The sequence below is a fragment of the Pteropus alecto genome, unplaced genomic scaffold (assembly GCF_000325575.1).
Source record: "Pteropus alecto unplaced genomic scaffold, ASM32557v1 scaffold71, whole genome shotgun sequence".
NCBI lineage: Eukaryota > Metazoa > Chordata > Mammalia > Chiroptera > Pteropodidae > Pteropus > Pteropus alecto.
In genome coordinates, this window is record NW_006433024.1 from 290,359 (window position 1) to 304,071 (window position 13,713).

Consider the following 13,713-nt stretch of genomic DNA (forward strand, 5'->3'; position numbering starts at 1 on the left):
GCTGAAGACTAAAAGCCGATGTGTCCCCATAATGCCTTCCCTGGCCTAGTTTTGCCACACAGTTCAGTAGCCACTCTGAAGGTCTCATCACTTAGTTGAGAACTTGAGAGACAGAGCAACAGGACATGGCCTTTCCCCAAGGAAAGGCATCTATAAAGGGATGAAAATGGTCTGTAACCATGGTGACCATGGACCCCAATGGAGTCCCATGGAGAGTTCAGGGAGTGGCAGAGGATGAGGCTGGAGAGGTAGTTGGCGTGGGAGAGGGCCCTTGTTGGTTGGGATTTTATCAAGAGTATTATGAGTATTATCAAGAGTATTTTAACAAGAGGGAGTAAGGCAGGTCAGCCTTGCATTTAGTGAGTTCATGCTACTGGCTGTGTAGCTGTGAAGACAGAACATTGTGTAGGAAGGAAAAAAATATTTCCCCTACATGTGCACACATGAACAGAAACGTGGCACAAGTGTGAAGAGGGAGGGCCCCCACTAGGTTCCCTTCAGTCCTTCCCCCATTTGTGCCTCCCATCTGTTCTTAAGCTAACCAGTAGTTTGTAATCTTGAATCCCTTGCAAAAATGTGTAAACATAGATTCCTTCCAGGGCCCTTCCAGAGAGATTGTGATTGGTGAATCTGGTTTAGGCCTGATCACCAGTATCTTTTTCAAGGTGAGTCTAGGCCAACCAAGTGTTGCAAACTACAGTCTGCCAAGGGTTTGCAGACTCCCACGTTCGCCAATGTTTACACCATCTGATGACAGATTAAATAAAAAATGTTGCCAGCCACATAAAGAGAGTCAACAGCCCACAAGACTGCTGTTTTGTGCCTCTACCCCAGATGGGAGGCAACCGACCTCCTGACCTCAACCCCACCCCAGGCCCCAACCCCCACGGCACCCTCACCGTAGACCGTGAGTGTGCAGCTGCTGCGGTCCTTGCCCAGCTCGTTCTCCACCAGCACACTGTACTCTCCGCTGTCCTTCAGTGTACAGGTGGGGATGACGATTGTGCACACACCACTGGTGGAGTTGTACCAGAACTTGGAGTTGGCTGTGATGTTGACATCGCCTTTGTAGAGGGTCACAGTGGGCCGCGGGTTCCCGAGGAAGGCACACGTCATGGTGCAGTCCTGGCCGCGCAGCACTGTGTGTGGCTTGAGCGGGGTCATGAAGCGAGGTGCGTGGCGCCAGTCCTTCTGCTGGTATGGCTTCAGCTTGGTGCTCAGGTCTTCGACTGCGCAGGTGGGATGCGGAGGTCGTGAACACCCCCAGGTCCCCACCTGTCACCACCAGCTTAGAGCTTGGAAGGTGCCTAGCCCCTGACCTGAGACGCAGCTCGTGGAACCCCAGTGACCTGGGTTAGATTCCCAGATACCATCAATTCTGAGGCTTTTTTACTAGTTCCTAAAGTTCCCTTTGCACTGTCCTCCCACCCCCTTGCCACTTCATGACCTAAGCCACGACCTAAGCCAAGTCTGTGGGTTTTACGCTTTTCCAGACCGTGGAGTTCTAGATTTCTTTCCAGCCACCAGTTTCTCAGACCTGAGATGTTATCCTGCTTTTAACTCCCCCTCTAAGCTTTCCCGTGTCATCCCAGCCTCCATGGTCTCAGCTCTCTCCTATTTAGCCCTGTATTTCACATTTCCTGCCACTATCCCCACCCTTAATCCCTTCCCTCCAGGGTTTCTGGACAGCAAACCTGCTCCCACTCCTTGGAGACCCTTCCCAGTCCTCAGCACCTTCAGCCCCCTTGGCTCAGCACTACATTCCTCGCCCCTCCCTCCCACCACCCGTCATCACCTCACCCCCAAGGGTACCTCCCCAGCTCCTCCTTAGTCCCACCCATCATGGTACCCTGAAAGTATCTTCTCGCCTAGGCTTCCTGACCTCTACTTTTCTCCCCAGCATCCCTGACCTCAACTGTTCTCTATTTTACCTCAAATCTTGGGTACCCCTTGCAATTCTTATGTTATCCCTAGCATCAGGGATCCCAGATGTAACCCGAATCCTCAAATACCCTGACTCACTCTTGTCCTTGTTGACCAGCCAAGTATTCTTGGAGTCGAGCGGGTCGCTGTCACCGACTTCATTCCGGGCCACCACTCGGAAGTAGTACTTCCTGCCAGGGAGCAACCCAGTCACCGTGTACTTGTTGCTGAAGACACGCTCTGCCGCTGTGAACCAGGTGGCAGTGCTGGCATCCCGTTTCAAGATGACGTAGTGGGCCTCACCGTCGTCCTGCACATCAGGGCTGTGGTTCCAGGTCAGAGTCACCGTGTTGGGGACCTCCTCAAACAGCCGTAGGTTTGTGGGTGGCCGCGGAAAATCTGATACAAACAGAAGGTCCATCAGCCACCCTCCCAGAAGTATTGTGTCCCCATGCCAGCCACCTGCCAAGCCCTTTGAGTTTCAGGCAGCTTGTGTCTTGGAGTCACAAAGAACTGTTTCTGAAGTACTTCTATGCTATTTATCAGCCCTGTGAACTTGGGCAAATTACTTATCTTTTCTGAGACCCAATTCCTCACTTGCAAAACAGGGCTAATAATTACTATCATAGAAATGGTGGGTAAAGTACCTGGCATGCAGTAATTGTTTAATAAAAGTTTATCCCTTCATCTCTTGGGAGTTTAGGGCTTTTTTAAAAGCTTCCAGCCCTCTCTAAGAGGTCACCCCAATTTTTAATGGATTTTTAATTTTTAATGGATTCATCTCCATCTGTTCCTCCTGCTTATCACCCATTCTCTGCTTTCTTTTTCCCACCTCCTCTGTATGTGTCCCGAAGGTCACCAGGTGTGACTGCAGAAACTGAAACCAGGGCTTCATCCTAGTTCAATGTCCCTGGGCTTCATGATGGTGAGAAAAAGTGGAAACAGCCCTCCCCATTAAGGCAAAGGCTGATAAACCCTTACTCTGTGGTGCCAAAGAAGCCTTCACTACCTTAAAGCATGACTTTATAGTGGTAGGAGTTCAAGCAGCAGTGGAGCTATATTTTGGAGAGTATATAGGGATGTCCCTTGAGGCCTCTGCCCACTGTCATACCTGCCACTCGCACATGGATGTCATAGTGTGCCTCGCCAAACTCATTCTGGAGCAAGATGCGGTACACCCCGGAGTCGGAGCGCTTGGTGTTGTTGATCAGGAACTGGGAGTGGTCTTTGCCCTTCGTGATGGTTTCCCTGCCCTTGGTGGGGATGCCATCTTTCTGCCAGATCACGTTAGGTGGTGGTGAGCCCTGGTCATGACAGGAGATGGCACCAGTGGTTACCCAGGTGGTATTTGGGGGCAGACCCTCCCCCAGTGTTGAGGAGTCTCCTGCCAGGCTGTAGTGCCAGGTGTCTGGGGAGGGGCAGAGCTAGAGGCAGAGACTATGATAGCTACAGCAGCCATCTTGGCTAAGTGGTGGGCATCTAGGGTCAGGATCAGGAAGGACTCACAGAGAAGGCAGCATGGATGAAGAGGGCTGTCCCAGCACGAACCACCATGTGACTCTTCAGCCGGGCACTGAGGTCAAACTTGGGGGCAGCTGAAGCGGAGGAGATAGAGGCAGGGGTATGGACCTCTCCCTCCAGAAGATACAGCTCTAAGTCTCCTGTCCAAAGCCTTTCCCAACTTCTCCTCTTTCATGCCCCTGCTACAGGCCACACAGACATCTAACAGCCCGGCATAACTGTAAAGCATTTATTTGTTTCTCATCTCTCTCCTTCTACTAGCACATAAGACACTTGAGGGCAAGTCCAGTATCTTATTTGTTTCTATATCCTTCACACCTCCCTTGGAACACAGTAGATACTGAGTATTATGAGCATAATGGTTTTTTTAAAGGAGTGGGCTCTGTACAGGCACAAGTATGGATGACTTTTTTCTTGATCACAGCATCATCCAATTTCCCCCTGTGGGATGAGGTTCCACAGAGGAAGGTTTGGAAGCTATGATATTGAGGCCTAAATCCCCAGCCCTCTCTGTGTCCTCACCTGGTGGTGGCATGGCACGGACTCCCTTGTCCAACTCCACAGGTTCCCCAACTCCAGCCTCGTTCACAGCTCGGATTCGGAAGAAGTATTTCTGTCTCTCGGTGAGGCCTCCCACCGTGTAGCAGGTGCCTGAGATGGGAATCTTTGTGCACTTGGACCACTCCTTGCTGTCTTCGGCTCGCATCTCGAGGATGTAGCCGGAGGGTGGGTCTCCCTCTGCAGGTTCCCGCCAGGCCAGGGAGATGCTTGAGTTGGAGGAATCAGACACATGCAGGCCCTGGACCAGGCCTGGAGGTTCTGGGGTGCAACACACATCCAGTCAGCCTCCAAACTCATCTTCACTCAACCCTTCGCCAATTCCCACACTCAGTACCCCTGAAACCTAGCTTCACCACTTCTACCTCCAACTCCCACAGTTAACACCCTCAATTCCCAACCTTGTACACTCAACAGCCTCTCAAACATTTATCCAGCACCCCCACTCCATCCTCAAACATGCTTCTGCTACCTCAGTGAATACCAGAAATCCTCTAAGTTTGATAAAAAAACCCCAAAAAACCAAAACAAACAAACAAAAACACTTTTTTCCACTCTGCCTCCTCACTGTCCCTGGCTGATTCTCAATGTTTATTTGCTGGCTTTCTCAGGTGTCTGAATCCTCTGCCTCCGGCAGGCTGGCAGCTCTCAGAAAGTGAAGACTCTTTGACCCCTCCTGTTAGACTTTCCCAGAGAAGAAATCTTTTCTCTACCTTGAATGGGCTAATTCCACTATGTGTTGGACCTGGCAGCCCCAAACTCACTGACAGGGTCTTTGGCCACCACTGAGTTGGATGGCATACTGGGATGTCCGGGGCCTGACTTATTCACAGCTATAACTCGGAATTCATATTCTGTATCCTCCAGAAGACCATCCACGGTGTACTTGGTGTCTGAAATGGGAATTTGAGGGGTCAGGAGGCCAGGAGGCCCATAGGGTGGGAGACCATAGACTGAGAGGACACAGGAGGGCATCATGGGATACTGTTGAAATCCCCAAAGGAGTTGGGGGAGGGAGTATATTCAGAGCGACAGGGTACATGGGTCCACCCAGCAAAGCCTACCTTGGTCCTTCCTGGGCCTCTGTTCCTAAGAACTCACCCTGGATGGGGTCCTTATTGACTGGCACCCACAGGTTACTGCCTTTCTTCCTCCGCTCCACAATGTAGCCGAGCACTGGGGCTCCCCCATCCTGGGTCGGGGCATTCCATGTGATGGTCACGGCCTCTTTGGTCACGTCAGTAACTTGAGGCTGGGAGGCAAGACCTGGGGGCTCTATAGAGGTTGGAGAGAGGGCAGAGGTTAGAAGAGGTAGCATGTAGACAGTTGCCCACCCCATGCTGATCTCTGGCCCCTCCTTAAAAAAACTAAAACCCATGATTCTTAACTCTGGTTGTTGCACATTAATATGAAGTGTGAAGTAACAAAACAAAACAAAACAAAACAAAAACCAACAATAACTATTAGTATCTAGGTCCTACATCCAGATATTTTAATTTAATTGGCCTAGGGTGGAGGCCAGGCACCAGCATTTTAAAAAAGACCTCAGGTGATTTTAATGTGTAGCCAAGATTGAGAATTACCATCTTAAACCTTCCAACATATATCACCCCCAATATCCTAGTTCTTAATTTACTGTCTTGATGCATTGGGACATGGAGATCAGTTGGGAGTGTAGCAATTAATTAACTAGTAATCATAATTAAAATACTGATATTACCAAGGGTTTTCTTTGAAAAAAAAAATTACCATGGAATCAAGGTTATCCCTAGAATAACATCTCTCACTTGGATTCGAGATGATTTCTGGACTAGAGAAACAAGTGCAGTCAGTTTCCTGGAGTTGTGCACAGTTCAGGATATACACACAGGAGTATGTGGTGCATGTGATCTGACTGAAAAAAGTTGAGAATTCCTGCCCCAAACGATGTTCTGCTCTTGCTCTGGAATCCATCTATCTCATGGGGTGGCTAGAGAAATGACCCTGTGTAGTTCCCCACAGGCCAGTATTCCTCCCTGGCTGAAGGCCCACATCCTGACCCTAGGATTCCCCATTGAGCACGGGGCTGTCTCACTGACCGATAGGATTTCCTGCAAATACTTCGTCTGTCTCCAGTGGGTCGCTCACTCCTTCCGAATTGACTGCCAGGATACGAAACTGATAGGCTTTTCCCTCTTCCACTTTGTTGGTGGAGAACTTGGTGACTTTGCTGTCCACTTCACCTATTTTAATCCAGGCCTTCTTGCCAACTGCCCTCCGTTCCACTATGAACTGTGTCACAGGACGCCCACCATTGTCCTTTGGGGCCTTCCACTTCATGTGCACACAATTACCCGAGAGCTCCAGGAACTCAACCCGGCCCTGGGGAGGCTTGGGACGGTCTGAGGATAGAAAATAGCATCAAAATGGGGCTTTGGAGCAAAAGATCAGAGCCCTTTATCCCACTTGCTGGAGGTCTAGCCAGACTCAGACATAGCTAGATTCTGAGCTTTCTGTATCTCGCTCTTCCCTGTGTGCACTGCCCCTCCTTCTAAGATTGTCTAACGAGTTTGATCCTTTCCCCTCTGAGACTCCTGCCTGCCTAGGAATGGGCAGACTGGACACCTGAGGGGCCCCTGATTCGGCTGATTCCTCTTTTTCCCCTTACAAAAAAGCTCTTCCCCTCTTCTGAGCTTCCAAAACTCCAGTGCTTTCTGGTATTATAGTCGCCTTATGTTATAATTACCTGTCTACCAGTTTTCATCTCTTTTGGGTTAAGGGACTTTTGGGGATACTTCATCTCTGTGTCTCCAGTACTGAGAACACAGAAGAGGTACTTAGTCTAGGTGCCGAATTGAACTGAAACACAAACCTTCCCACCCCACAGCTTGATGGAGATTCAGGTGGAGGTGGTGAGTGTGTGTGTGTGTGTGGGAAGTTGAATATGAGTTCACCAAGGCCAGCTTCTCATCTCTTTCCTTAACCTTATGTTCAGACCCATTCCCACCTTCATACCATCTTTTTCTCCAACCTCATTTTATCCTTTACCCTGTCTTACCTCCCCTCACTCCATTTCACTTCAAACCCCAATACTCTTACCAACAAATCTCACTTCCATTCTTAAATCCCACTTCTCTTTCACCCTCATTTCCACCTTGTTGTCAACTATGTCCTCATCTCCAAGTCAATAACAATACTAAAGTAACATTTATTTGAAGGTCTATTATGCTATGACTCTGCTATGTGCTGCTTTAAATTCACTTGAAATAGGTACTAAGAAATAAAAATCACTCTGTTCCACAAGAGAAACAAGCTTAAGAAGGTTAATTGACTTGCCAGCAAGGCCACCTAGTTAAGAAGTGAGGTTCTGGCTACAAAGCCAGCACTCCAATCCTAGTCTCAACCCAAACTCCTACTCTGACCCCAGCCTGCCTCCTCCCCGGAGCGCCGGGCAGTAGGTGGCCTCAGCCCAGCCCAGTCAGGGTCTTGCCCTCACCCAGCACGCTGAGGTGCACAGTGGCCGTGACTGAGCCATAGTCATTCTTGAGCTTGAGCAGAACAAGGCCGCTGTCCTCGCGCACGCACTTGGAAATGGTGAGCAGGGCCTGGTCTTCCCTGCGCTCCATGGACACACGTTCCTCCTCGGTCACCTCCACGCCATCCTTATACCATGTCACTTTGGGCAGTGGTTTTGCCTTGAATGGCACCTTGATGTTCGCCGTGTGGCCCACCTTCACGGTCACGGGGTGTGCAGCCAGTGCTTCCAGTATGGACGGGTCGATGGTAGGAGGATCTGCAGGGTGGGGCGGTAGGGAAGGCTCTCCCAGCTGGCATGGGGGAGGCGCCAAGGGGGTGGAGGAGGAGCCCATGGGGTAGGGGAGGAGGAGCCCATGGGGTAAGGGAGGGGCTATGAGCATCTGGGAGGGGCTGGCGTGGTTAAGATTTGTCTACAGTGGGCGGAGACCTCACCTGCAATGAATATAGAGGCTTCGCTCTCTGCTCCCTTGGCCCGGAATGTGTACTTGCCCTCGTGCTCGGGGCCCATACTGGGGAAGATGAGCTTGTGCACCGCACCCTGCTTCACGATCTGCACCCCGGGCAAGTCGGTGATCTAGGGCGCGAAGGGTGGGCCCGAGTGAGAGTGTATGCCCGATGGAACCCTTCCTCCTTGGTCCCCTTCCCTAGCTCTTGCCTCTGACCTCTTTGCCGTCCTTCAGCCACACTCCCTCCACCTTCTCATCGTTCAGCACTACGCACAGCTCAGCCGGGCTCCCGGTGGCCGCGTGCACGTCGGACATCCCGCTCTTCACCGTGGCCAGACGCTCTGGGGAGAAAAGGAGCAGGGGCTCTGGGAAGGGGCGGGTGTGCTGTGTCTATCAAAATTATTTAGGATGAGCAGGAAGTTTGGAAATGTTCAATGGGCGGTTCGGGAATGGTCAGTGTGAGGACTGGAGCAAGTAGGAGAGGTGTTGGGGGAAAGTCAGTGACATTGAGAAATGGTGACCAGGAAGACTGGGAGATGGCTATTGGGGGGAGGGGACCGTTGATCATCAGAGGAAGGTCAGTGGCGACTCAATATGTTCAGTCAAAGAAGGGGAACATATGCAGATAGTAGAGTTGAGATGTTTAATTGTGGTTATGCTGGTCTGTGGGATGCCCAGGGTTATCAGGAATTGAGGGTGGTTAGGGTCAGTGGAGAATGTCAGGGATAGTGAGTAGGGGCTGGTCAGGGTTAAGGGGAGTGTGGGATGATCAGGGTTGCTGGGGATAGTCAGAGGCTGGAAGTGAAAAATAGATGAAGTCAAGGGATTTTTGACAGAGTTCGAGAGATGGGAGATGGTCAGGGTCTAGGAAGTAGAGATATTCAGGGCCTGGGAGGTCAGAGATGGTCAGAATTTGGGAGATGGGGCTTGTCAGAGTGGGGAGGTGGAAATTGATCATGGTCTAGGGGAGGACTGGAGTCAGTAGGAGGGCTGATCAGTGTCCAGGGTAGGGGAATGTTAGGGTCAGGGGGTTGGTCAGTGGGGACTGACAAGTTGGTGTATACCCTCCACGGTGACCATGGCAGTACTGTAGTATTCAGTGGGGTCCCCGTTCTGCTTGGCCACCACGGTGTACTCGCCACCATCACTGAGCTGTGCATCCTCAATGATAAGCTCTGCTCGCTTGCCCTCATGGTTCATGCTGTACTTGGTGCCACGCTCCAGCAGCTTCCCATCCTTCTTCCAGAACAGTGTCACATCCTTGGATGTCAGCTCACACTCAAGGCATGCACGGCTCTTCTCTTTCACACGTACATTCTTGAGGGTGCTCACAAACTTGATGGGGATACCTGTGGACAGATAAACACTTGGACATACTCCCATCCTCCTACATCCCTTTTCTGCAGTGACCTGCTCCTCTTTTTGGCCCCAGAAAGCACAGGGACTTGTGACATGGAGTATGTTTGTGTGCAAGTATGACCCATGGAGGTATCCACGAAGGTGTGTAAGTGTGACCTACGGAGGTACCTGGCAGGGAGAGTGCCAGCTCTGCCCCTTACTTGCTAGCTAACTTTATGCAGTGCATTCACTTTGTCTCAGTTTCCTCATATGTAAAATGGGATAAATGTCCCCCTTGGAACCCTAGCCATAACTGCATTGTCTCTCTGGTGAGACAATGCTGTTCGTTCCCTCTGCTGAGAGTGTCTTTTCCTCTTCCCATTTCTCTGAAGCTGAACTGCTAAGTTGGTAAAGCTGGGCCATCAACTCATCATATCCTTTCTGACATCACCAGGTGGTGCCCCTTCTTTGGACTCCCACAGCATCTGTGTCACCATCATGTCACATGTGATGATTCCATGTCACATGTGTTAAGTATGGTTCACATGTATGGCATGCTTCTTGGTGTACCCACCATCATGTGCAATTCTCCAAACTAGCTATAATACAAGAAAGTGAGGAGTCTAGAGTGATGTACTGTAATATATAATATGAACCAGAAAGGCTAATAATTTTTTGCCTCATGATCTCTTAGCTGATAATAAAATTCCAGTGTTTCTTGACCCCTTGCTCGAGAACTTCTGTTCTAATTTCATTTCCACAACTGCCTCTCCCATTAGATGAGAAGTCAGTGGAAAGGAGAACCTCTTTCTCCTTCTAGTACCCATTACAGGGCCTTGCAAAGAGGAGATGGACTGACAGATAGATGGGTGGATAGATGGATGGATGCCTGGCTGGCTGGCTCGCTGGCTGGATGACTGCTCACATGGAAGTTGCTATAATATGAAGCCCACCCCTCGAGCTCTGGCCCAACCACTCACGGTCAATAGTGAGCTGGGCCTTCTGTACCAGGTCCCCCACCTCAGCAGAGAACTCGCCGCTGTCACTGAGTCTGGCATCCTTAATCTTAAGCGTGTGGGTCAGACCATCCTCAGACACTGTGATTTCATACTTTTCGTCCCTCTTCAGCTCTTTCCCATTGAACTTCCACACAAAGTCGGGCACTTTCTTGGAAAGACGGATCTCAAACACAGCTGTCTGGCGCTCTGTCACCTTCATTGGCTTCATTTCTCCTAAGAACCTCACTGGCTCATCTGCAGCGAAAAGTAGGAGGGGGCAATCACTGGGTTGCAGCTCCGGTCTCTCTCTAGGGCTGGTGTGGTGAAGGGGGCATGGAGACTCAGGTGTCATTGGCCTCCTGCAGCCCACAGTTGGAGAGAGTATCCTTCCTTTCATTCCTCTTGTAAATCATGGAGTGCCTTCCCATGCTGTTCATATGGTCTCCTCCACAGTAATGTTAACAATTAGAAAGGACTTACATTGTTTTAGATATGGCCAATTTTCACATATTAATGTATCCAATTCTCACACGGGTAGATTCTACTCTTATTCCCCATTTTAAGATGAGGAAATGGAGGCGAAGAGAAGATAAATAACTTGCTGCAAATCACACAGCTCATAAGGGACAGAAACTGGGATTTGAACCCCAGTGGTTAGCTCTGAAGATGATGCTTTTAACCACTACACTACATTGCCCATGGTACTTATCTCACAGTCCTCTCCTTTACAGCCATATTTCCTTCCTCCATGAATTCCCATCCCGTGCAGTCCTTTCCTGTATAACCCCATATTCCTTTCTCCCACGTCCCAGGGACCCCATCCCTGGCTGTTACTCCGCCCAGACCCTGACCATGTGCTCCTGATGCCCACACTCATACCCAGCACTGTAAGCTTTGCACTCATCCGCTTGTCACCCACGGACAGGCTGTAGGTGCCTGCATCGTTCATATTCACGTTGGTAATAACCAGCATATGCTTGGTGCCCATCTGTTTCACATCATACTTTCCCAGGGAGTACTGGATCCTCAGTGGTTCATTATCCTGCCCCATGAAACAGGCAGAAAAGCTGATGAAGCAGGTTAGCAGGAGACTTCCAGAGGTCCCCATTCCCCAAAGCCAACTTGAGCTGGAGGTGCCATGTCTACCTCTACAGATCCTCAAACACACCCAGTAGCCCCTACGATCTCTCTGACTTCATTACCTGGCTTGGTGAGATCCAGGGTCCCTGCCTCCCCCAATGCCTGAACTCTTAATATAAATGAGTTTATAAGATGCTTTCTCTTAGAGACCCAGATCTTCAGTGACCTTCAGGACTATTTAACTCAACCTCTTCAGATTGATAGACTGAGGCATAGAGAGAGGAAAATAATTGTCCCAAATCAAACAATAAAGTAGTGGAACAGCTAAGAATAGAAGCCAGCTCCCGGCTAGTTACAACCATACCCGGAGGCATCTTCTTGATGGGATCAAAGAGAGGACATGGCTGATGGATGAGAGGGTCTGGGAAGGGAGGGGGTGCAGAAAGGAAATAATATTACCATTGTGGATCCTGCCTAGGTACTTCCCCACCTTGACCCATGTCATCTTGATATTAGGGTCCTTCAGCTCCATGATGCAGTCAAAGACCACGGTGGTGTCAATCTTGGTCTTTATATCTTCCAGAGGCTTCAGAATCCGGATGGTCTAAGAGATTACGATAACAAAACAGCAGGTGTCAGGGGCACCTGAGGTTTGTGCAGCCTGTGTCCCCAGTGCTGGAGGAGACGACCAAGAGTCTGGGGAGAAATGACTAGGCTGATTAGATAGCTGTGTTTCCCCTACCTCCTGCCACTGATTAACTGGAAGATTTAGGGGGAGACAAATATGATGGGAGATGAGAAAAGCACCATCATTCGTGGGACGGTCACTATGGACCTGAGTTCATTACATATATTCTCTAGTTCCAGTGTAGATGCTTAATAATTATGAGTTGGTCAAGTGAATGAATGACGACAACATGAAAGCAAATGAAAGAGGAAAGTATAATTTTCATTTTTCAGATGAGGAAAATGAGGTTCAAACAGATGCCCAAGTTCACACAGTTAATAAGGCATTAGAACTAGGATTTGAACCCAGGGCTTTCTGACTCCAAAGTCTATATGTAAATAAATTAGGGAATGGTGAAGAGAGGAGAGGTAGAAGGAAGGTGGCTTGAGTTCCTTTTCCGCTTTCGCTGTAGAGTATGCCTTTGAATATGTGTGTGCAGGGTGGGGAGACCTTGCTGCTGGGGGACACACAGACACTAGCGCTTTTGGTGAGACCCAGCCCCCGTCCTGCAGACTCCTGCCCCTACAATGGACACTGACCTCCACCTCCACTTTCTTCATCGATTTGAGCTTCTTGAGCAGCCCCCGGAAGTCGGTGAAACCATACTCCATGCAAACCTTCTCAAAGTCCTTCTTGGGCACCTTGGACAAAATCTCCAGCATCTCTTTCTCATCTGTCACTTTCTTCTGCTTCTTCTTGGGAGCAGGGGGAGCCCTGGGAGGAAGCGGGTGTCAAGCTTGGACTGAGCAACTCCCTTTGAAGACAAAGGGAGCCTCTCCTAACCTTGAGATGCCCATGGATTCTTGGAGCCTGGGCTATTAAATCAGGGCCCTGCTGAAAGGCCTTCAAGAAGCTCTAGCCTAGAGGGTTGGGGGACAGCACCCAGGGCAGAGGAGACTTGCTGCCTTACCTCTTCTTCAACATCTTTTTGAAATCTATTTTATCTTGACCTGAAGGCAGAGAGAGGGACAGGGTCAGACAGGAGGAGTTGATCCTTAAGAAGAAAGGCCCTGGGAGGAGGGGGCTGGCTCACCCTCTGTCACCATCAAAGACACGGTGTAGATGGCATCTGCATGGTCATTGCTTGCAATGCACTTGTAGTTGTCAGAGTCATCCGAGGTCAGCGGCTCCAGCTGGATCAGAGTCAGGCCATTAGTAGGGGAGGGGAGAGGAGATCACTGGGAGACTTTCTGCAGGTTGGGAAAGGAAGGCATTTGGGGGTGGGGTGGGGAGGAGCTGAGTATGTGTGGAAGTTTGAACAGCCTCTATGATTTGGAGGTACCAGGTAGCAGTCAGTGTGAGTGTCTGTGTTTGTAGCCTCATTCTGCATCGGCCTCTTCCCCTCAGCTGCCTTCCTGGAAGACAGGGACTTCCTCTGAGTTGTAACTATCTGCAGTCTCAGGCACTCAGCTGAGCACCCCTTTCTTTAATACATATTTACTTTCTCCTACCTGGCACTGGGCTGAGCCCCTGAGGAAACAGTTGTAAATAAGGCTGCCTCAGTGCCTGTAGGATGGTACTTACATCCCAGCAGGTTCTCAGAAAATACTTGCTGAAATAATGAGTTTGTGTAAGGGGTGGCCAGTGGGAGGACTGTGGGGAAATT

At 50.0% G+C, this 13,713-nt stretch overlaps 1 protein-coding gene across 1 annotated transcript in view; it reads right to left on the bottom strand.

Annotated features, from left to right (window-relative positions):
- The window catches only part of IGSF22 (immunoglobulin superfamily member 22), a 20,078-nt gene that overhangs the window by 2,206 nt on the left and 4,159 nt on the right, over positions 1 to 13,713 (bottom strand). Inside the window, exons 4-21 of the mRNA XM_006907964.2 lie at positions 13,141 to 13,240; positions 13,018 to 13,057; positions 12,647 to 12,821; positions 11,871 to 11,984; positions 11,180 to 11,342; positions 10,283 to 10,555; positions 9,029 to 9,313; positions 8,181 to 8,305; positions 7,951 to 8,092; positions 7,478 to 7,774; positions 6,081 to 6,383; positions 5,104 to 5,277; positions 4,767 to 4,895; positions 3,967 to 4,263; positions 3,430 to 3,518; positions 3,035 to 3,227; positions 2,023 to 2,322; positions 900 to 1,229 (exon numbers count right to left, since the gene is read on the bottom strand). Coding sequence (XP_006908026.1) covers positions 900 to 1,229; positions 2,023 to 2,322; positions 3,035 to 3,227; positions 3,430 to 3,518; positions 3,967 to 4,263; positions 4,767 to 4,895; positions 5,104 to 5,277; positions 6,081 to 6,383; positions 7,478 to 7,774; positions 7,951 to 8,092; positions 8,181 to 8,305; positions 9,029 to 9,313; positions 10,283 to 10,555; positions 11,180 to 11,342; positions 11,871 to 11,984; positions 12,647 to 12,821; positions 13,018 to 13,057; positions 13,141 to 13,240 — 3,529 coding nt within the window. The remainder of the gene's footprint in view (positions 1 to 899; positions 1,230 to 2,022; positions 2,323 to 3,034; positions 3,228 to 3,429; positions 3,519 to 3,966; positions 4,264 to 4,766; positions 4,896 to 5,103; positions 5,278 to 6,080; positions 6,384 to 7,477; positions 7,775 to 7,950; positions 8,093 to 8,180; positions 8,306 to 9,028; positions 9,314 to 10,282; positions 10,556 to 11,179; positions 11,343 to 11,870; positions 11,985 to 12,646; positions 12,822 to 13,017; positions 13,058 to 13,140; positions 13,241 to 13,713) is intronic.